We start from the raw sequence: 24,864 nt of genomic DNA, 5'->3' as shown, positions 1-24,864 counted from the left end.
TAGTGTTATTATCTGTAAGTGTTTGAGTAAAGAAAGTTGTAAACAGAATACTAACACTGATGGTGGATGACTGCTGTGGCAGCAAAGCTGCTGGAACCCCATTGTTTTTGTTAGTGTTATTATTATTTGGGGTCCAAGCAGCGAAGCTGCAGGAACCCCATTGTTTTTGTTAGTGTTATTGGGGTCCAAGCAGCAAAGCTGCAGGAACCCCATTGTTTTTGTTAGTGTTATCATTGGGGGTCCAAGCAGCAAAGCTGCAGGAACTCCATTGTTTTTGTTAGTGTTATTATTATTGGGGGTCCAAGCAGCGAAGCGGCTGGAACCCCATTGTTTGTTTTGTCCAAGCAGAAAAGCTGCTGGAACCCATTTTTTTTCTACGTTTTTGGGGGTCCAAGCAGCGAAGCTGCTGGAACCCATTGTTTTTCTATGTTTTCTTATTATTATTATCAAGCAGCGAAGCTGCTTGGACCCCAATGATATTGTCTTTCTACGTTGTCTTTCTACGTTGTTTTTCTGACCAAGCAACGAAACTGCTGGAACCCCATTGTTTTTGTTAGTTTTGTTATTATCATTGTTATTGGGGGTCTAAACAGCGAAGCTACAGGAACCCCATTGTTTTTGTTAGTGTTATTGGGTGTCCAAGCAGCGAAGCTGCAGGAACCCCTTTGTTTTGGTTAATGTTATTGGGGGTCCCAGCAGCAAAGCTGCAGTAACCTCATTGTTTGTGGGGTCCAAGCAGCGAAGCTGCGAGGAACCCATTGTTTTTGTTAGTGTTATTATTATTGGGGGGCCAAGCAGCGAAGCTGCAGGAACCCCATTGTTTCGGTTAATGTTATTGGGGGTCCCAGCAGCAAACCTGTGAGAAACCCATTGTTTTTCTACGTTTTCTTCTTCTTATTATTATTATTCTTCCGTCTTCTGCCATTGGAGTCTGTGGCAGCCCATACAACCGTATGGTAAAAAGTTGTGAAATTTTGCACATTGATTAAGGGCAGCAGGATCTTTAATTTGCCTGAGTTACATGTTGCCAGTAAGTACGCTCTAGCGCCACCAATGGGTCAAAGTTGGAAGTACATTTGCGCACGTAACTTTTGAACCGTACACCCGAAATTTACAAACAAGGTATCTTTGTGATCCTTGGATGATGCTGAGTTCAGCCTACCCTATGACGTCAAATGCATCATGAGAGATTTTCCGCCATCTTGGATTTTGTCAAAAAACTTTAAAAAGTTTCACGCGTCACACATTTTGTCCGATTCTCAGGAAAATCGGCACAGACTATCTTCAGAGCAAGCCGCACAAAAGTTACTAGATGGTTTTTTTAATTCCCACTTAGTTTGTCCGCTGCGGCCAATCGAAATCAGTGGCGAAGGCGCCATTTTCAATGTGAGCTCATATCTGGGCAACGGTGAGACATATTGACATCACATTTGGCAGTATGGGTCCTGACCAGGTCCCAAGTGGACACCATGAATTTGGTGTCGTTTGGCCTCTAGGGGGCACTGTAAATAGAAAAACATGTTTTTTGCTCATATCTCTTGATGGGTTAGTATTTGAAATGACTTTGTGACATCCACAGGTACCACAGGGTGCCCCATTGATAGTTAATTTCAAGTTTTGGTGTTAGCCAATTGTTGTCGGCGGCAACGCCGCCAAACAGGAAATTTGTGCTAATCTCGGCTTTGCCTTGTGAAGACCAAACTTGGTCCGATTCTTTGGGACTCCCTCCGAAATGCGCAATAAAAATTTGGTGTCATTCGGCCACTAGGGGGCGCTGAAATTAACAAAATTGTGTTTTTGCTCTTTTCTCTTTACGTGTTAGGATTTCCGACTAGATTTTCATGTCTGCAATCGTAAGAATTTGGCCACCATATTGGATTTTGTCAAACGCGTCTAAAAATTTTCTCTGATTCTCACGAAAACTGTCACAGACTATCTTCAGACCGAGCCGCACAAAAGTTACTTAGTGGCATTTTGTCCAAAATGGGCAATCAAAATTTGGTGTGATTCGGTCACTAGGGGGCGCTGTAATTGACAAAATTGCGTTTTTGCTTTTTTCTCTTGACTTGTTAGGATTTCTGTGTAGATTTTCATGTCTGTTGATACTGTGGAATGTCCCCTTTCAGGATCTGGCAAAACTTTTCAAGCAATCGCAAGAATTTGGCCACCATATTGGATTTTGTCAAAAACCTTTAAAAAGTTTCACAGGTCGCAAATTTTGTCGGGTCTCATGAAAATCGGTACAGAATATCTTCAGACTGAGCCACATAAAAGTTACTTAGTGGCCCTTTCATTGTCCAATCCATTTGCCCACAACAGCCAATCAAATTTGATGGCGAAGGTTCCAGATGGGATGTGAGGTCATATCTCGGGAACTCTTTGATGTATCGAAATGAAATTTAGCAACTCTTCTCCGGAGCCCACCCCAAGGAGACATGGCTTATTTGGTGTCATTAGTGCAACTGTGCAATCACACATACATCTGCATTATACAGTCCTATTTTTGCGCTTTGTTTCCATGTTGTGTAATCAAACACACCATGTTGTGTGCCAAATAAAGTCCCATACAAACATGAAAGGAATAAAAGACACGTCTCAGATGTACTACATTTTATTGTCTCCTGGATGTCCTAATAGAGCACACTGTGTCATTGAAGCTCCGAGTTTTTTCGAATCATGTGTTTAGGCTTCAACAATGCCTCGATTGGTCATCACTAATAGAAACTACATACAGTAATATGCAGAAAGGGTACATCAACCTGTTCAGATCATGTTGAGATGAATGGGGGTCAATAAGGTAGTGATGTTAATTATCGTGATACCACATGCGATCTTGGCTTGCAAGCTTTGTATTGTTGGTAAAAGAAGGCAACCATACCTGCCACATCAAAGGACTCATGCTTGCACTCGAGATATGGCATGCCACTATTTTGGTCACTGAGTTTGGTTTCTGAATTTAGTATTCTCAAAATGTCAGCCAAATGTACTTTAATGTCTTGAGAGTCACTATGTAACATTAATTTTAAATAAGTACAGTGATCTTGCACCGTTTTATCGCCATGTTTCATTTGAATTTTTTTTTTTTTTTTTGAGCAGTAACCATGCTTGTTAGCTAGTTGGTTAACTTCAACTAGATTCATAGAATCACTCCGTCTGAGAGTTCTCCGCTTCCTCCTCACAGTGAAACTGGGGATAAGCTCTCATAACTTCTGTTTCTTCACACTAACGGCTAATGTTGAGTCAGTCCACATGAAAACAAATGCACACATGCAGTCCCCTTTATTTTAAGAGACTTAGGAACACTAAAGTTATGAGTGGAGGAGACAGAAGAGCGAGTGAGGCAAGCTGCAGGAGCAGCGAGGTGCAGATTTAAAATAAATTTAAAATAATAACAATTGAATTGATTGAATTGGATAGGTAGGTCTAGTATGTTTTTATATTCTTTAAGCTATTTATTTTCTTTTTTGGTGCATATTTAAGTGTATTTAAGTTGATATTGCCTTTTTATATTTTTAATGTAGGCTGCTCTTAGTTTTTAAGGCATTTTCTCGCTTTTGATATGTTTTTGCAATAAACTAAATGAGGTCTGTTTTTAGATTTGATTGCATTTAAGTTGATATTTAATTCATATGTTAAAATGTACGGCATTTACAATAGTGTTTGTTACTTTGCTTTTTATTTATTTTCCACTTTAATCATTTCTTTATTTCATTTCAGTGCAATAAACATGGTCAACGACCAGACAGTCACATGGGCTACACTTTTTTTTTATTTGAAGGGCTGGAAACGCATCTCTTAGTACTGGGTCTTCAGCTTATATTGCACCAAATAGAGGAATATAATCAGTGACAGAGGAGAGTGATCCAGTCAGTGAATGCTACTGATCTACTGATTCGCGTTGCGTCACTGACTCGGGTACTGACTCGGTGAATGAATCATTTTAATGCACTGATTTGAGTGATTCGGTACAGTCAAAAGAACTGTGGTTCTCATCACTAAATTGTAAGGGCTTATGTCCCCTCTTTTATACTGTTGGAACTTCACAGGCCACATCTGTTCTCAGGGCCCACCTCTTGATCGTCCCTCAACGTTGACCAATTACACCATTAGAAAATCTCTACATCACTGTTCAAGATTGTATATCACTTTTTTGATCTCCGCAGGGAAATTGATTTGTCTCAGAATCTCAAGATAACTGAGGACATAAACGTGATCAGACATAGACATAAAAATATGAGTCAAGGAGAAAAAAAAATTAAATAAGATAAAAATAGAAAAATCTTAAAAGTAGTGTAAGAAATGAGGTAGTAAGTTACAAAAAATATATTCTCAAAATATACAGTCCAATCTACAATCACAGACATGAGATGTATGTACATTTTAAAGTGTCTCAGTCCAGATCGAAAGTGCCTCAGTGTTTATTTAATAAAGTGTCTGTAAAGTAAAGTGTCTTGTGTGCAGATGCACAACAGACAGTGCAACCACCCAAGCCATTAACCGTTAACCAGCTAACAGTTAGCCAGCCAACTGTTAGTCAGCTAATAGTTAGCGTTGTGTATTCTGATGGCTGTGGGGATGAATGACCTCCTGAAGCGTTCCGTCCTACAGCTCAGTGACAGGAGCCATTGGCTGCGGCTGCTTTCCTGTCCAGCCAGGGTGGGGTGAAGTGGGTGGCTGTCACAGTCCAGGATGCTCTGAACTTTTCTCATGTAGCACCTTTCCGTGACAGTCCCCACAGAGTCCAAACTCTGTTGCTGGGTCTGGAAGTCTAGGTCCCCCTTTAACATATCCAGGCAATCCCTGTCCTGCTTGAGCATCTCTCTATGCCCCAATCTGCCTATTTCTTTCTTTCTTTTTACACCAATAGCTTCATAATTTCTTTTTGGTCTTAAATTTTAAAGTAATTCTTGCCTGTTTTACACTCTTATTTCTTAATTGTTTGTCAAGTCTATTTTTATTTAATTTTTTTTAATTATAAAGTTTATTACAAACATGCTGTGAATTTTACCAAAAGCAACAAGTGTGACTTGCTCTTCAACATAATATGTGCCCTTACATTAAATCACACGTGCCCTTGTAAGGTATACATGAGACATATTTAATTCTACATCATTCTACAATACTACAGCAGCATATTTCTGGTTAATGCTCATTATGTTATATATCACACTATAATCGTCTCTTTGCATTGCATGGTGTGACCCCTTTAATAATGGTCTTCATAAATAAATTAGAAAAGAAACGGAAAGGAAATGAATGTTTTATTAACTGTTTAGTTTAATAACAAAACTGTATGTATGGTTTCATCTGGTATCAGCATTTCCCATGTTTTTATGACCCCTGAATGCATCAGATCAGGTACGTTTGAGTGTGGGTGAGTATCAGTCTATGCAGAGACAGAGAGCATCTAGTTCAGGCATGTCAAACTCAGTTTGGCTCTGGGGCCGGATCCAGACTTTCTGTTCTCAGGTGGGCCGGATCAGTAAAAGAATGTCAACTCCAAATATTTAGCTTTGTTTTTCAGTACTATGCTTTATCATTCAGCCTACATTTGTAGCCTACCCTACATATTATAATCACGGATGACAAGGGATCTTTTCTAAGCACAACACATTTATTCAAAAACAATGGGAAAAAAATGATTTTTCATGTTTGGCCGTGAATGTGTTAACAACTGGTTTATTTTAACAGTTGAGTGAATGCAGTTTTACACCTGAACCAACTCACCACACTAAACAAACTCAAGTGGGAGCTATAAAAAAAAAATATTTTCGCCTTAATTGTCATACTGCTTTGAAATAAATGAATAAAGAAATACAAAATAAAATAAAATAAATAAATAAATAAATAAATAAAGTTATAGCAGTGCATGGGCAATAGGATTAGACTACATCAGATCAAACTACTAGGCTGGGCCTACTGAAGTTGAGAATATACTGCACAATATTAATTGTCTTTAATATGACATACTTGTCTTTATGTTGAGTGGCGCCGAATATTAAACTCTTTGAACACTGCAACTTGCTGATTACATACCAAGCACACTGGTTTTGCATTCAGTTCTGTGAATAAATACTTCTCGGTCCATTTCTCCTGGAAAACTATGCACTCCGTGTCCACTCTTCTTTTTTTTGACAGTGCCATTTTGGGAAGGGTGTGTTGACCGATAACTTGTTTAGTAGTGGTGAATGGTGAAGCAAGATTGCCGATTTATTTTTACTTGGACACATCACGTTGCGAATGTTTATTTCCTGTGACTAACTCGTGTCAGTGCCGCATGCTTGACGTGAGCGCTTTTACACATTTACTGCCCTCTAGCGGCCGGAGGGAGCATTTGGTTTGTATTTATTTTAAAAAATAACAACTTTTAATAGAAATTAGCTAGAGACTCGCTACGGGCCGTATGTTTGACATGCCTGATCTAGTTGGAGCAGAGTTTTGTGAAGTGAGCGGAGTGAACGAAAGGAAGAAAAACGAGATAAATTCAGCGAAACGGAGTCTACTGAAGGCAAACGAACAATCAGTGAGTGCACCAGCTCGTCTGCTAGTGCTTAGCTGTTGCTCCCAACTGTCATCGGTGTGTCTGTGTGTGGACAACTTCCTCCTCATCTGTTACTGCTTTCAGCAGCAAGGTAAAGGCATAATCCATGAACGATGTGTTCCTTTGAAATGTCACCAAAAGTACATTGTTTATTAGTTTACTTTTTGTGTAGAACCACTGTTGCGGTACCGGGTGCCAGAGCCGTTTTGTGCCTGTGCCCCGCCGAACACAGAGATCGGTGAGCATGATTATTGGTTTTAATGAATTATTTTGTTTTATTTTGCAATAGAATTGTTTCATGATTGATTATAGAATGTAGACGTTATTTACAAGAAGCAGTTTAACTTAGATGTGCAGTATTGCATATTGTTTTGTGTCATGGTAACTGTTGCCATGGTAACTATGAATGACAAACTGCACCAAGTAACTGATGATATTTCTCTGAACCTGTCTGTTGACAGGTCAGGGGTTTTTTTTGTTTGTTTGTTTTGTTTGTTTTTGTTCTTTTGGATTTTGTTTTGCCTGTTTCAGTGAAGCGAAGTGAAGCAATGGCGAGCCACCCACTATATCTAGAGTGAAGTGAACCCTAGATATCCTCTCATCACTGGACAGGTCCTGCTACACTCTCTGGTGTGGTAGGCCCAATATCTGAAATACCCTCACACTCAGCCCTGTTACACAATTCCTCCTACCCTCAATGCCCCAGACTTAAAATTTCTCCATCCCTGGAACACTGGACCTGCACTCATCATTTGACTTTTTCTTGGACATTGAACTTCTTTTGGAATTGGAAACACATGCTGTTGTGTAGGATAATTTATTTAATTTGCAAAATTAATAAGTGAATGGTGTTTGTAGTTTGTATTGAAACAAAGAATTCAGGTTAATAGTTGATAATAGTCAAGTAGAAAATTTTGTTTGTCTTGTTTTAATTTAAAAACAACTTAATTTATCTATCTATTTGTTCATCGATGTATCTCTTTATTGTGTTCTAATAAATTTTTTTTTTTTTTTTTTTTCTAACTAAAGCTTGCATTACTTTTCTATTTAAAATTTTGACTCCTGAGTGTCATTCTTACATTTCACGGTGCTCCAGTAGTCGAACGTATCTGATCTTCTAATCCACAAATCCTGGTATTGTGAAATCCCTCGTAAGTGTTACTTCTTAATTTCCCTTAGCACATCACAGGCTCAAAAATTATACCACATTTCCCCCTTTGTGACCATAAGATCTCAACAAACAATATTGCACTTAAATGAGGTTCAGATCATATTACATTCTTAATTCACATTCTGAGTTTAAAAGTAGAAAATTACATGTCATCCAAACCTTTATGTCTTTAAGGCATGCTTGACTTTAACCAGCTGATTAGTTTCATCTGGTTTCGCGAATAAATATAGCTGGGTATCATCTGCGTAGCAATGGAAGTTTATGTCGTGCTTTCTAATAATATTGCCTAAGGGAAGCATGTATAATGTGAATAATATTGGTCCTAGCACAGAACCCAACCTAGAGGAACTCCATAGCTTACTTTGGTTTATACAGAAGAATTGTTGTCTACAAGGGCAAACTGAAATCTGTCGGACAGATATGATTCAAACCAGTCTAATGCAGTTCCTGTAATCTTGATCACACTTTCAAGCCTCTTTAGTAGAATACTGTGATCAATAGTTTCAAATGCAGCACTAAAATCTTGCAGGACAAGTATAGAGACAAGTCTGAAGCCATGAGGAGACCGTTGGTAACTTTAACTAGAGCTGTTTCTGTACTATGATGAGCTCTAAAACTCTTCAAATGAACCATTCATGTTTAAATGATCAATCAACTGATTGACAACAACCCTTTCTAAAACTTTAGAGATAAAAGGTTGGAAATTGGCCTATAGTTGGCTAAAACATCTGGGTCAAGAGTGTTTTTTTTTTAAGTAAAGGTTTAATTACAGCAGTTTTAAAAGACTGGGGCACATATCCTGCTAATAAACATAAGTTTATCTGATTTAATATGGAGGTATTAATTAATGGAAAAACCTCCTTGAGCTCGGGATGGGATCTAGAAGACAAGTTGATGGTTTAGATGCTGTAATAACTGAAGTGAGCTCAGGAAGATCAATTAGAAAGAAAGAATCCAAATATTGACTAGGTCCTACAGAGGTTTCTAATGCCATTGTACTTACATCTTTGACAGATGGAAGGGTGCTATGCATTTTATCTCTATTGCCAACAATTTTATCAGTAAAGAAGCTCATGAAGTCATTACTGCTGAGGGCTGAAGGAATAGATGGCTCAACAGAGCTGTGACTCTTTGTCAGCCTGGCTACAGTGCTGAAAAGAAATCTGGGGTTGTTCTTGTTTTCTTCTATTAAATGATGAATAATATGCTGTTATAATTTTGATGTTTTTTTGAAGATCTAAGGTGTGATTGAAACAGTGAATTGAACCATATACATTCTGAGAAAAGCCAATTGAGTCTAGTAATGACATAAATGAAGAGCTAAGACTGTCACTACCAACATCAACATGGATGTTAAAGTTACCTACTGTAATGACTTTATCTGTTCTAAGTACTAAATCACATAGAAACTCAGAGAATTCAGCTAAAACTTCTGACATTATAATGTCATCTGCTTATGTTTTTCACATATCTTCTTCTTAGCACATCACAGGCTTTAAAACTATACTACAGTTACTGCAACTCTGCTCATGGAAGGGTTGGTACTGGGTTGCTGTCCTCCATCGGGTGTGGTGTCTGGCTACATCTGGACATCCGTCAGCACTGGCAGTGGCCGGGGATGCTTCTACTGGGTCATCCAGTTCCCCAAGGCCCATGGATCATGAGGTGTTTGCTGGGCATGTGGTGTATGCACGCCTGCAGTCAAGATGGGTCCTGCAGCAGTTGGCTGGGCTGCCCGGTTGGAGGAGGACTCAGGCCAGGTCTGGAACGTGGGCCCTCTCTGTGTGGGTCATACTGCCAGCCTGTCTGTGGTAGCTCAGCCATACCTTTCTTAGTGGAATATCATAAAGCAAGGGGAGCAAGGGGTCAACACATCAAATAATTCTGGCCTAGTCACCATTTCCCCTTAGCATTAAATATAATTGCCTTCTAATCCTAAACGATGTATTTGCCCTTGCAATCTTATATTGTTCATAACTTGCAGACTTTCGTTCTAGCCCTTCCTTGCTACATCTTTGCAGGAACATGCGGGTGCTGAATAACAAGTCTGTTAAATAATATACTGAGATCATGTTCAATGTGTACCTAGTACAAAGGGGCATGCGTGACAGCAGTGGGGGAAACTGGGAAGTCACTAGGTCATAATTATAGCTTACAGGAATCTACTACTATACCCTGACCCAAGTTATAAGTCTGAATTGCCCATGCTGTCTTCTTTATGGATTGTAATCTTAACCTCTCAGGGCTGTCTTTTGAATGCACAGACTGATGCGTAAACTGTACATGGGTTCTAGATTGGCGTATCAATATTGGCCAAAAGGGAAAGTCATCTAGTATGCCTTGTAAGTCCTTTTGATATTCATGTGACATTTGTGATTTAGGTTTCTCTCTTTATCTCGTCATTCTGTTACTACTGTTTAGTTATTTTAATCCAGAGGCGTAATTTCTTCATAAGTTTTCAATGTACTCATGATCCTCACTCGTTCCCAGGAAGCCATGCTGTTGTCTTTTTTTTTACCATTGCTGAAATTATTGGAAGTACGCAACACACAATGACTGCTACTCATCAACCAGCCCAGTCTTCATCAACCAGCCCAGTCTTCATGGTCTGGAGTACTGTGTATGAGACCTGTGGAGCTCCATAAACTACATCTGCCCCAGTCTTCATGGCCTCCTCCAGTTGTCCACTCCTACCTAGATGAACAATTCACCAACCTGCCCATGATTCCTGTTATACTCACAAACTGTCACATAAGATCATCAGCTATGTGCTATATTACTAGATCCTACGTGTTTCCTTCAGCATGATATATGTATCTATGACAGAAGTTTGTTTATCTTGTTTCTCCTGTTCTTCTTTTCTTTCTATCCTCTCTGTTTCTACCAGGCTGGCCTTCAGCAGATGGGTCCCTCCATACGAGCTGGGTTCTGCTCAAGATTTCTTCCTGTTAAAAGGGAGTTTTTCCTTGCCACCGTCGCCCTCAAGCTTGCTCTGGAGGTTGTGAACAACCGTGCTCTGGTTTTTGTGAAGCGTCTTGAGACGATTTGTATTGTTATTGGCGCTATAAAAATAAAACTGAATTGAATTGAATTGAATCGATAACATCACTGTGATGCGTGGGGCAGAGTTGGGCAGCTGGAACCAATGACACAGCTCCAGTGATAGTATAACTGTTGCTCCTTGTGGTCCTACATGCAGGTCTTGGCATACCACTGAGAACGTCTTGCATTGTGTGTGTGAAGATAATAGATGTCTTTAATAGGCATAGAATATCTCGGCCCAATAAGTTGATAGGAGTGCTTTCTGAATAGAGGTGCTGTTACTGGTTTTCCTGATATTTTGGATGAATTGGTGGGGCAGTCGCTGCGATGATGGCCTCTCTGGTCACATCCCCAGCACAACATTTCTCTTTCTTGCTCCACATTCAATTGAGTGTGGGATTGTGCACGCCTTTGCATCTGTGGACTGAATCCCCTCCCTTTTCCTTGATGATAGTTGCCTCCTCTTTGTTCTGGCTGTCCTCTGTAGAGCAGGCCTCTGTTTGTCTGAGGCTGATTCACATGTATGTGGATGAGTGGCAGAGGAGCAACTGGTGTCATAGGTGTGCCCTGAGGCACCTGGGGCTGGGTTGACAACTGAGGCACTAGATAGATGGATGGATGGATGACTTTATTCATCCCCGAAGGAAAATTAGGTCATCATAGCAGTCCGGTATTTGAATACAATAAAATACAATAGAATAAAATACTGCGGGAGAAAAATAAAAGCAAAAATAAAAACAGAATAGGACAAGGACACTTAAAAAACACAAGATGCATAGGTAGATAAGGCGCAGTGGCAAGATGATGGCAGTAGTACTGATGATACGATGGTAATGTTATTGTAACTAAATAGTATATAATAGTAGTATATATAATATAATATAATATAATATAATATAATATAATATAATATAATATAATATAATATAATATAATAAAAGTAAGGGATAATGCCCAACGAGGTGTCCATAATCAGAAACGAATGGACAACCGTGAAGGCGTGAACCGCCCGACGCAAAATGGAGGAGGGTTGCTTCCGCACATTTGGCACAGTTGGCCTACATTTAGCACAGTTAGCCTACATCTAGCACACTTAGCCTACATTAAGTACAGTTAACCCACATTTAGCAGTTAGACTACATTTAGCACAGTTAGCTTACAGTTATCACAGTTAACCCACATTTAGCAAAGTTAGCACAGTTAACCCACATTTAGCACAGTTAGACTATGTTTAGCACACTTAGCCTACATTTAACACAATTAGCGCAGTTAACCCACATTTAGCACAATTAGCACACGGCTAGCACAGTTAGCACACTTAACCCACATTTAGCAGAGTTAGCACACGGTTAGCACAGTTAGCCTGTGTGTGACAAAGTTGTGTGTGTGTTGTGAGTATGTCCTACAACTCTTCCTGTGTGTGTGAAACTGTAATCACAAAGTTACCTGTGTAGTGTGTGTTGCACAGTTAGTACAGTTAACCCCCATTAAGCATACTTAACCCACATTTAGCACAGTTAGCATACGCTTGGAACAGTTAACTTATGGTTTGCGTGGTTAGCTCGTGTGTGAGAGAGTAATGCACGCATACACGCGCATGTGGGTGCGTCCTATAACTCTTCGTGTGTATCTGTAACTGTAATAACATAAAGTTACCGGTGTGTTTGTGTGTGTATGTGTGTGGTGCGCTTTATTAAAGTTACACATGACCCATGTGTAACTGTAATAACAAAGCTACCTGTGTGTGGGGGGAGGAGTGTGTGTTGGTGTGTTGTAACATGCAGTAAATGTATGGGAGACAGGGATCAGCAGTATTAACAGCAGAGACCTCAGAGATTAATCCCTGATTAATGAATTGGTCTCAGCTGTGGGTAAGGCCTGCAGGTCAGGGGTTGACACGGCAACTCAAGGTGGTCATCAATGAAGACAGAAGCACGCTGAGCTGGGACACAGAGGAGGTGGATTTGGTCCCTCTTCGCTGGTCTCACATTTGGGCTTACTGTGACAAAACGGTAGCTCCTCCTCAGAAAAACCAGGTCCCAGTACTCCCTCTGCAAAAATTATAGATGAAGTCTGGCGGCGACGAGCTTGCTGTCCGGGCAACAGACCTGCTCTTTAACAGAGACATGCCCGAGGTGACACCACCTGTTCACGAGTACGGCAAGGCCCCCTCCTTTCTCCTTGCCGGTGTCTCTGTTGGCACAAACCGTCTGGAAGCCGGGGATGGTGATGTTGGAGTCCCGAATCTGCTCATGCAGCCACGTTTCTGTGAAACACATGATACTGGACTCTCTGTATTCCCTCTGTATTCTGACGAGCGCCCCCAGTTCATCCACTTTATTTGCCAACAACCTCACATTTCCAGTGATGACTGCAGAGATAAAGGGCTTAAACTTTCTCTTCTCCATTCTTCATTTCACCCCGGCTCTGCAGCATCACCATCTCCTCTTTAGCTCCCGTGGTATGGGGGGTCTCTCTCTGGCCAAGAGTGTGGAATGCCTCAGGGCCATCAGCTGGTCAGGGGTGTAAACAATGCCGGCGAGTGGTGCCTGCATGGCACACAGAGATCTGGAGAGACTCGAGTGCAATTAAAATTAGTAAAAAAGGGTCCAATTTGTTGCAAAAGCAACAAATTGGACCCTTTTTTAAATAAAATAAAATAGCAAACGTAATAAAAACACAAAACACGACAGTAATACAGTAATACCCGGAGCTGCTATGAGAGGCATTGCGGTATTTATTAAATTCCAGATCATCAACTCTGTTTCCTTTCATTACTGCAATTAATTTTGCTCCGTGCAAAACTTCCTCTGTGGTGGATTTACCTGCCACATGCATGAGCCGTGCTTTGATGTCACCTAGAGCCAAAGTAACACCTCCTGTGCTCTCTTCCAGAGCCGTGATCCACTTATTAGTTCCTTTATTCAAGTCGGGTAACCTTCCTGCCAGTCCAGTTTTGTTACAGAATGACCATGGCACATACTGCGGGTGTTGGTGTATGTTATATGTCAGTGGCATCGGGATGCCTAGCCCCCCACTGTCACTTTCTTCCACTCTGCATCTACTTCTGAGTACCTGTTTTGAGGACAGGGATCTACTTGATCTTCTTGGAGGCTTGTCGTCTCAACTGGAGTGTTATGTCCCATCTAGGGGTGTCTATGACACAACATGATTAGGCTCCCATCTTCCCCTTGTCCCAAGTAGCCACCAAGACAACAAAAGATTTATAATGTAAAGTTATTTATTTACAACAGGGAAACGAATGAAATGATGGCTTCAGGGTGGACCAAGGCCAAAATAACAAACCAAACAACCCTATCTTGAAATGAATTCAATAACCTAACAAAGTCAAACAAATGACAGAACACTTACCTCCCTAACTAAATAAACAGGAGAAACAATGATAAAAAAAATGGCAGTCCACCCCTACTACTTTGTTAAGTAGTAGGGGAGTAGTAGTTGGGAGCAGAGGGAGATGAGAGAAAGCCTGCCACCCGCCCCAGCTGCCAACTTGGATCTTTATATAGGCATCCTCCATCAGCCTCGGCCAATCAGGGGCCAGCACCGGAGCCTCCCACACCAATCATCTCCTCCACGCAGCACACACCTGAAAATAAACTCATGTTTACTCACTGTTTGTGAGGGATATAGTTCCCCATCCAATGCACAGCACTGGGCTTCACTGTGAGCTTGCGTTAGTTCTCTATGTAGCTCTTGTTCTTGCTGCAAATGCTTTTGCAGCTCCTTTCTTTGTTCGCTCACGGTATGCAGCATCTCCATCTCCTTTTGCATTTTCTCTGTGTAATTCTCCTTCTGTTCTGGAATCAGCTCCCATCAATGGGCACTGCTTCACCCATGTCAGTTCCACATGGGATGAGTATGGAGGAGGCTGGCTCAGTTCCATTGAAGCATTGGGTGTTGAAGCACCTGTTGCTTTGCTCTATCTTCTTCTCCACCATTGAATACAGGCATCTAACACATTCTGTCCGGCTGTTTTTTTTAAACCACCTGAGCACTTCTCGTTCCCTGGCTCGCTTTCCTTCTCTGCTGTTGCTCATATATTTTGTTTTGTAATACTTGATGTTAGCTTCTACTTCTTTGCAGCATGTGGCATCAGGATGCTAGTCAGGATGCTGTCTTACCACTAACTCCACTGTGGTCAGCAGCCCCTCCCCTTTCACCATCCTAGCTTCCATTACTCCCTGTTTAGCACTTCCCTCTTATCTACTGATTTCTGGCTGTCCCGCTTCTCTTGTTCTTATCAGTACTAATATTTTGTTTGCAGTTGTGGCCTGTTTAAGCCTAGGTATCCTAGTGGGGTAGTACTTTAAGTCATCACTCCAGTCTTTGGCTGGGCTTCTGGTGATATATACGAATTAACCTGTCTCTCACTCTACTTTTCTGGCAATCTGCATTTCCAACCGTAGAGCTACTGCCCCCCTTTGTCTTCTTGCAATAGTTAACTTTTCAGGAATCTTCAGAAAAGGCTGCAAGGCCAGTATTACTGTACTATTGGAGTTGTTATACAATCTCTCTAGTTGCTAGCGTATATGGTGTCCACAGGCTCCATCTTACAACCTGCCATCCAACCTCTTTCTTGGACAGGCTGCACCATAACTATTTTTTTACTCGAGTAATTCCCCTCCCTTCGCAGTGACTACAGACACGATCTCTTCAACACAAGACAAAAATGACATACAACTGTGCCTGTTTTAGGTTGGTACACAATTATTATGCAATAATCCCTATAAAATGCAACTCTCGAACACATGGTCCCTTGAATACACTTCCTCAACATCAAGAGACCGTCAGGAATTTCTTGCTCTGTTTTTCCTAGCTATTCCTGATTTATTGCCAGCCTATTCCCTCCAGCAAATACCAGCATGCAATACCTACATTAAGCAACAAGTTATCAAACTCATTCACTCTTTCTGCACCATGGTCCTGCTGAGACATTTGAAACAAACACAGTGAAGACAGACATAAACATTTAACACAGTTTATTGATTGATTCAGTAATTTAAAAGGGTTAGGTTCGGAAGGAGTGGACCATATTTTAGAAGAGATTAATCTCACTCGGGTGGACCACATTCTCCCCACACATATCACTGTTCAGATTTGCAGATATTTAGCTCTGCTTACCTTTTAAATTTTAGGGCCCGTGGGTGTAGTGGTGGAGTCTGTGGTGGCGCCTCTGGTGACGACATTTTCTGTCCGAATCCTTATCTCCTCCTGGCTGGCTCACCTGTCGTGGTTCTGTCTTTTATTCTGTGCCACGTTTGGTGTTTCCTGTTTTATTTTATCAAGTTTCTTAGTTTCCTGTTTCTCGTGCCTCCTTGTGTTCCTGTCTTGATGTCTGTTTGTATCGTGTTTTGTATTTCCTGTTTTATTTTCTTAAGTACTTGATTTCCTGTCGTGTTTCCTTGTGTGTGTTGATTGTTAATTGCTCTCACCTGGTTTGATTGCCCTGATCCGTTTCACCTGTGTCTTGTCATCCCTGAGCCCTCTTGTGCATATATAGCCCTGCCTTTCCCTTTGTTCTCTGTCGTGTCGTTGTTTTTTTTTTTCCATGGTGAGTGTGTTATTTTCCCTGTGTGTTCCTCTCATGTAGTGATGGAGACACCGAAGCTTTCTGAAACACTGAATCTGTCTGAAGCAATTGTGTTGAAGTGCTTCAGTATTTCGAAGCATTTGATACAATTAAGTGTAGCGACATCTGCTGGATAATAGTATACATAGGATTCACAGGAAACAGCGCAAAGGGTCGTAAAACAGTGAGGCACTGTTTAACAATAAAGGATCTACAGTATGTGCATTTTGAAATGCTTGATTTATACTATTTCAATAAAATAATGTTATGCTTGTGTGGTTGTGTCTCCATAAAATACTATTTTACTAAGTTTTAGATATATGCTTTTGGGTGATTGATAGAAATACAAAATAATGTGTAACTTGCATACTAATGTAAGTATGCAAGTTAATCTAATGTTATACTACTCTTACCATGAAACCTCACTCTCCTTCCTTCTAAATCGATGACATATGCAAAACTGTCCTCTCAAAAACCTACGACATTTTGAGAAAATGTTGATATTTATATACATACACAAACCCCGCACCGAATTCACTACGCTGATACACGTGTGACGTAATGAAGCTTCATTTTGCTCTATGAAGCGAGGCATCAAACCCTCTTGCCGCGATACTTCTGCTTTGAACGCTCGACACAGTGTCGAGCGTCTGCTTTGAGGGTAACGTCTCTACTCCCTGTGTTCCATGCCATGTTTCTTGCCCTGTGTGTTTTTGCTTTATTGAGTTCTGGATTACCTGCCTTCAGCAGCACTTTTTATTGTATTTTTGTTCGTTTTCATTAAATGCTTTTTGTTTGAAAAACGGCCACATCTTTAGTCCTCCATTTGGGTCCTACCTTTAAACCTTCTCAACCTGACAGCCCCAATGAATGTTGTGTGAAATCTGTGGTCCTTATTAGAAGAGGCTTTCAGCTGTTGTCTAATTCAGCTCATAAAAGTCTTCTCTGCCTCGTCTCTTGCGGTGTGGAGCAAGTTGCCAACTACGATTATTGAAGCACCAACTATGTTTTAAAAAACTTTTTAAAAAAACACAATATTATAGCTTAATGTACTGTGATGTAAAGTTTTGGTTTATTTTATTTTGTTTGATTTTGTATATTATTTTTCTTATTGTTTTGTTTTTCTGTCTTGCATTGTTTTTTTTTCCCTTGCTAATGTCTTCGTGTTTTCTCAGATGTATTATTGTATATATGTTGTTGATTTATTACAGTGTCTTATGTGATGTTTTGGCAGCTAATGTGGAACCATTTAAATAAATAAATGAACTCCTTAATAAACTCCTTACTGTTCCCATCTTTTTGCAGTAAAACATCTATTTAGGTGTAAGTAAAGTAAAACACTGTTCGTGAACAGTTTGGAGCTCCTGTATATTGTTGGTCTCTTTTGAAAGCCAAGACTCTGAAGTTTCCATCACAAATGTTAGAATCACTCTAAGTGGTATTGTTCTTGAGGATTTGAGTTCTCACACAGTTAAAAATAAGAAGTTGTTGGGTTTGCCTGAATAGTTTTTGTTTGTTTGTTTTGCTATCTGATGCCTTCAGAGAAAACTGAGGACAGATCTCATCTGGATAACTCAAGATTATCATAGCATAAAGTCTTACTTCCAGTTCAAATTGCATATAAAAATTACCAAAACTGAGTTTCTTCTACCCTTTAGGGTATAACCAGACGTTTCCAAACTGTGCCATTTGGACACATTTTGAATAAAAATGCCATAACTTTTCAACACTTCAACGTACAGTCATAATCTTGGGTTCCACTGAAAGGTGACACTCAGAGGAATCATATTTTATAATTAGAGTAACAGATACAGAGATAGTGAAGTAAAATTAAATTTTTTGCATTGTTTCTCATTTGAAAATTACGTACAGACATCCAGCTCCAATACGCGCTGGTCTATCTCCGACTAAACAACCTTTACTGGGAATGTCACATATAGCAGCTCATTGACTACATAAAAGGCCAATCATCCACCAAGTTGACTGTAATTGGCTCAATCAGTGGCTGAAAGAAGGGGGAAGGGGGAAGTAGTTTTTGGAATGAAAATACAACTGAAATGAACAGTTTGGACCCTTATCGATACAGAAGGGGCATTTGACCTGGATAAATATTGATTGTTGGATCAATATGAGTTTATGCCTTTTTCTCATTTTTATTGTTTTGAACAAAATGTGTTGGTTGTGTCGGCTGTGTTGGTTGAATCCTATAATGGCTAATAATATATCAATGAAATCAGAAGAAAATTATCTTTCCAACGACATATTGCATGCAGCATTTACTCAAACACAACTTATGTACAGAGCATATACGACAAGGATCATTGCATCTATCTGAATAAGAATCCTGATGTCTTGGTGCAGGAGTACATGGTGAGTGCTGGTTGATTAAATTGTGGCTTTGCTATATTTCAAATTCAGTTAACCCAGTATAACCAGGGCCATTTCTAGCATTTTTATTATGAATCATCTCAATGCTTTTACTGTGATTGTTAAGAACATTAATCAACATTTAATATAGTTTACTCTTTTAACAGCTATGAGAAAAATGAAGTGGAGTTACCCCAGTGGAGTGAAAAAGAGAAGGTGACAGGGAAGGAAACCGTTTTTATCAAAACTACCAAAAGTGGCAACTTTTTTCACAGTCAGTGCGTTTACATGCATATGAAAAAAAATGATTATTGCCTTAATTGGACTGTAACTGGACAACTTAAGTACATGTAAACACATCACTCCGACTAAAATCTGAGGTCTCTTTATCCGATTGAGACACCCAGATAATATGATTGAAATTTGGTTTGCTCTGGCATGTACATGCTTAATCGGACTACAGCAGGATAGAGCGTGTGCGCATGCACCACCACTGCTGCACTGGTGTGTGACTCCAAAACAAAAACATGCAAGAAAACTAGTCACAGAAAAGGAAACTGAGCTGGTAGAAGGGATAGAGCACATCATGTACAAGATTTAAAAAGCTGAACTGCTGTCTGTTTCTAGCGGAGAAATTATGCTTTCCATCACAATTATGTGAGTATTAAAACTCTTCATCATAGTTTGACAAACTAGGGGCCTTCAAGCAACATCTTGCTTAGACACAAAGCTAGAAACAGCCCTGGTCTGCACATGTGCAGTAACATGGCATGAGGAGGGATGGAGGAGCAGGGTCCAGTTGTTTGCATTGTAGGTCAAGCTCTCTTTAATCATTACATCCGTAACTTTTAACGAACTCTCAGCTTTAATTTGGACAATACGATGCACACTAAAGCCATCCTTTTAGAATTTAATTCTGTTCTCTTCTGTCTGTTGTTACTGATTCAGGACTTTTTGCAAGTACAGGCTACTATGACCTATGTAAATGGTCTTGCTCTTATATAGCGCTTTTCTACCTACTCAAAGGTACTCAAAGCGCTTTTACAGACAGAGACACATCCACCCATTCCCTCACACAAGCACGCACACATTCACACACCGGTGCCAGTTGCAACTGGGGGTTCAGTGTCTTGCTCGAGGACACTTCGGCATATGGCACACTCGCTAACCCTTCGGTTCATGGACAACCCGCTCTACCTACTGAGCCATAGCCGCTGTGTGGGGGACATTAGTCAGAATTAGCCTCACACACACAACACACTCTCATATACACATATGAAACACAATGCTCTCATTTACACACTTTCTAGACATATATGAATGGCAAACCATTGGTTTAGGGATGGAGCTGAACCTGTGTGTTTTTCACAAATACTTATTTCAAAAAAATTGTTTTCAAATCATTTGTATTCGAGAAAAAGAAAAGCTTTTCCTCATGTGACCGCAGTGAATACTTGTGTGTCTGCCTGGACTGAGTAATGTTCAGGAAAAGTTGACGAAGGAGGCTCTGAGTGGAAAAACTTTGACCGGGAAATTATTCCGTTACGTTACATTATTGTTGAAACATCTGCAGTTGGGTTCTCTCATGTTAGCATACATCTTAGTTAGCATTTGTTGCTCAGTAATTCAAACTATTGTCTATTGGTAATGGTAAATGGTCTTGCTTTTATATGTTTCTACCTATTGGGTTTCAAAGCGCTTTACAGTTACAGAGCCTCAGTGTCTTGCTCAAGGACACTATAGCATGTGCCACATTCCGGGGATCGAACTGCTAACCGCTTTACCACCTCAGTCACACTCACCCCTATTGCAAGCACTGAATCATAATCACATGTTCTGCCCCTTCAAGTCAGCTTAAACCACCTATATAAGCTGCATTTAATGCAAAACATCAACTAATATTGCATATACATTCATAATTATTATAAAACTTCCAGTTTTACTACGACTTGTGTGAGTGAGTCGTGTGTGTGTATGTATGTGTAGGAGAATATGCATGAAGTGTGTTCATGTGTCAGATTAAAACTATAATTTAACACTGCTAAATTTAATTACTAGTACGTTACTTAATATGGGCAGATGTATCTGGGTATTGAAGACATCACACGGTAAGCAACTTCTGTTTTATTTTCTGAACAAAGGTTTTTGAAAGGATGTAATAAAAACAACTTTAAACACTACATTTATGCAGACAGCCAAGTGTGTCTTAAAACTAAACAGACTTAAAATATCATTAGAAATTCATCAAAACATTTGATATGAAAGAAATGCACTGAAACTGTTCTATTAACAAAACTAATGAATGTGACATTAAAAGGCAATACTAAAAGAGCAAAAGTAATCTGCAGCATAGAGTATGGAGGCAAAAAGGCAATGTATGGAGGGCCAGAACTGTCATAAACTCTTATGCAATATAAATGGATATTGTGTAAATGCCTCTATTTTCCCATTTAATTGCCCAGTTTATTTATTTAATAATTAATTTCCTTTTTTTTTTATCAGTGTATTTATTTATTTACTATCAACCAATTTATTTCACTTTATTTATTTACACCCACATTTTACTTTTAAATAAAGAAAAATTATGAAGGATTGATGAAGGAGAAATCAAATGGGTGCAGAATGAGACTGGAGCTTCCCACTGATAATGGGTTGTTAGAGATATTCCTATTGAAACCCTAACTCCCCACCAGTCCTTTAGCATTTTTTGGATAAATCTTTACCTGGATGACAGACCTTTTGCAGACATGGGGCAGAATGAACATTTACTGAGGAAACATGAACATGCAAGGTATTAGTCTGGATTACAAATGAATGCCTATATGCTGTGGTGGAGTGGATTGTTCATGGTGGAGTGTGGTGGATTGATAATGTGATGGATTGGTAGGTGGCTGAAGTCGAACTGTGTACAACCGTAGTATTGGTGACAGAGATATTGGTGATGATGAAGATATAAGCCTAACTCAGTTTGTGAAAGATTGTGTTTTTGAGGTGATGCTTCAGCTCGTGTTGATACCTGTATTTACACAGGAAATACAGGTATCAGCGACTTTGACTATAAAAATGATCAAAATGACTGTAATCATACTGGAAATTAGGTTTATATCACTAATCAATGGGCAAATAGTATAATCTATTTTATTGGCAATGCTTTTCATCATGAAAAGTAACACATTGCCTCCCCTGACTGTACCTCTCCAGAGGTTGCAATTATTGACAAATAAAGTACTGACACAGAAACTGAAGATGGACTGATTTTAACTGTGTGCGAAAATAGAACAGACAAGGAAGGAAAAGCCAACATTCACTGGAGAACAAAGTGTGGGGAATTCTAATCTTGCTCAATCGTCAAGAGAAAAAAATCACACGAATGAAGTTTACTGTCTGGCTCTCGCCTCTGGGATAACACTCCCTTTTCTAACGTTTATATAATAACCTATTTTTTTATTAACTTATTTTGGCAGTTCCGGTTCTTTATAGAATAGGCAAATAATGACGAAATAGCTAATATATGATGCTACACATTCATATCACATACTCTGTTCAGAATTCTGTTCAGAATTGCAATTCCTACAATCTACAAAATTAGATTTTAACACACCAGAAAAACTGTACAGAGAAGTAAAGTCAAACACAGATATTTCACTAACAAAAAAAGCTGCTTTTTCTGAGCAGATCAGGCAAAGTATTACAAAACAGTGATGATGTCAAGCATTTGAAACGATTTATCTTCTGTCTGATTTTTGAAAATTTAAACACAACAACTTTGTTCACAAAATGTCAGGACAAATTTGTGATGCTGCCTAGTGTGTTTGAAAGCAAAGCAAAGTAAACTTAAACAATATCTTGAGAAATTGTGAAATTCCATCTGAGGGAAATGTACAAAAAGAGTGTCCCATTACCAAAACACATATCAGCAAAACCCTAATAATCTCAACCAGTCAGATGTGCTGTTTATCCTTGAGGGCAGGTGGGAATGAACCATGAGTGAGTATGGGTTTAACTTCTTTTCTTTAAAAGTACACTGGAATGCAATGCCTACAAAAACCCACGTGGCATTTAGGAAACAATGTGACAACATTAAACAAAAAAACAAAAAAATTGTTAAAAAATGTTAGAATTTGTTTGTTATTAATCTGCTAACCTATCTTGAACTGCACACCTTATTACAAAACTTGAAACTCGGTAATCCAATGTAAATGTCTAAGTAACATCCACATGAACGGCAGGTTGAAACGTTTCCCACCAGAACATTATATTGCCACGTGATGGTCAGTGTTAGTTACTTCACCTGTCAGTTGTCATAATGCTATACCTGCATTAGTGTATGCTTTAACCTGGAGTTGGCAGAGTGATGGTGTGAGGTTGTGATGCTGCTTCAGGGCAATCAATGATTGACATATTAATTCAATGGACACTCTCTGAAATCTTGAAGTTCATGAAGTTCCAAAGTGTAGCTCGGTTATGCAGCAAGATACTAATCTCAATCATAAGTAATAAAATTAAAAATTAAAAATATGAACTGTGTTTATTTTCACTTACTTACATTAGAAATATAAAACTGTATCTAATTGAAATAACCCTGCACCCAGAACAAGAACCCAGAACTAGAACTGAAAGATGAATTACAATACTTACAATTTCCACTCCACTTCAGACTTAACATATTTTATAACTAAAATTACAATTATATAAATATCCTAAAATTAGAGACTGATAACAAATATAGTTTCTTTTCTGGAGATGTGATAACCAGTATTTAATACCATTGAAACTTTACGGCCAGTGACAATTATGAACAACCTTGGGTCACTACAAAGTTTTCAAAACAAGGAAAAAATTGTAATTTCTAGCTACTCTGGATTTGTCTGTTGCATTCATATTCTCTATTCAATTCTTTCATCACAAGCATTTGTTCCCATTTGATAGCATCCTATTGTGTACCTGCGCCACTCTTATGCTCTTACGCTCCTTGTGGCTCAGTGTACACCATTTTTAAATTGACCAATCAATCACACTTCAGTCTGTTGCTGTGAATCAGTGATTATGGTCATCCCTAGATGAAGCTCATCTATGCTTTCAAAGTCACTGCAATGTTCCAAGTCATCCAGCACACAGGGGACCTGCATCTCAGAGGTTGACTCTGCACCCACAGACAGTTGCATATTTGGCAACACAGAATCATCAGTATCCATATTACCTACCTCATTCACTGAAGCGTTAATGTCCTCAAGGGGAATTTCCCCAACAAGTAGCTGGTGGGAAGGCAGGTATTGGCTGGGATGGAAGTGTGGCCTGGCATGCTGACACCCGGCACTGCCAGAACTCAATGTGCTCTCCTTGGAGACCAGTGGGTTGGCAGGTAGTGGTGTGTAGGGCTCAGGAAAGTACTCGTCCGTGGGCAGCGGAGGTGGCAGCTGGTCCTGGCTCAGGAACTCTTCTTCACGGGGAGGAGGGTAGTCACTGTCGATATCATAGCCCCCAAGGTAGTAGTCTGACTCCAATTCACTGGTGCTTCCTCCATGACAAGGGGCAAAGCTTGCAACATCACTGCAAGGACTCGCCTTATAGTAAGGTCTTTCTTCATTGTCTGACAGTCTGGCGTTTGGCATCCAATCAGATGTGTCCCAGTGATATGCTGAACAGGAGAAGAGGAGATGGTTAGCAACAATAGAAACTGTGACAGTGACAGTCCAGAGTCCTACATTTTATTCAGCCAACACACTGGTTTCCACACACGGGTTGTGGAGTAGACATGTCAACAGAGAATTAATCTCATCATGAACATCAACAATACATAGTAGTTTTTGGCAAGGTCAATAGGTAGCCCACAGAAAGCATGTTAGTTCATTGGAAGATACAATATGCAACATGCACAACAGGAGCCATTGAGGGTTGATATCACACATGTCACAGAATACCAAGCAGGAAGGAAGGATTAGCAGCACCCAAGCTATGTTGAAGGGCTAAACGATATCTTAGTCAGTTCTGTAAGTTAAAGGGACCCTTGCCCTCCTTCAGTGTCTGGCAGTTTCTTGCCATTGTCGCATAAAGAAGATGTTATGATCAACTGTAGATGTATAACATCTACAGTAAATATTGTAGATGTTATATAATGACAGTTATATGCTGGACAGGGGTAGATTATCATCC

At 39.7% G+C, this 24,864-nt stretch overlaps 1 protein-coding gene across 8 annotated transcripts in view; it reads right to left on the bottom strand.

Moving 5' to 3' along the window:
* Nucleotides 1–24,864, bottom strand: part of fat3a (FAT atypical cadherin 3a) — a 222,755-nt gene that overhangs the window by 5,931 nt on the left and 191,960 nt on the right. For 6 of the 8 annotated variants that reach the window (XM_047593716.1, XM_047593718.1, XM_047593722.1 and 3 more), the window contains one exon: nt 20,820–24,349. In XM_047593716.1, coding sequence (XP_047449672.1) covers nt 23,724–24,349 — 626 coding nt within the window. In that variant the 3' untranslated portion in view covers nt 20,820–23,723. Of the gene's footprint in view, nt 1–13,436; nt 14,362–20,819; nt 24,350–24,864 lie in introns of those variants that run through there. The other 2 variants (XM_047593724.1, XM_047593723.1) reach the window with 2 other exon arrangements.

The sequence above is a fragment of the Mugil cephalus genome, chromosome 9, assembly GCF_022458985.1.
Source record: "Mugil cephalus isolate CIBA_MC_2020 chromosome 9, CIBA_Mcephalus_1.1, whole genome shotgun sequence".
NCBI lineage: Eukaryota > Metazoa > Chordata > Actinopteri > Mugiliformes > Mugilidae > Mugil > Mugil cephalus.
The sequence above is the reverse complement of the archived record's forward strand: the minus strand, read 5'-3'. Positions and strand labels throughout refer to the sequence as shown.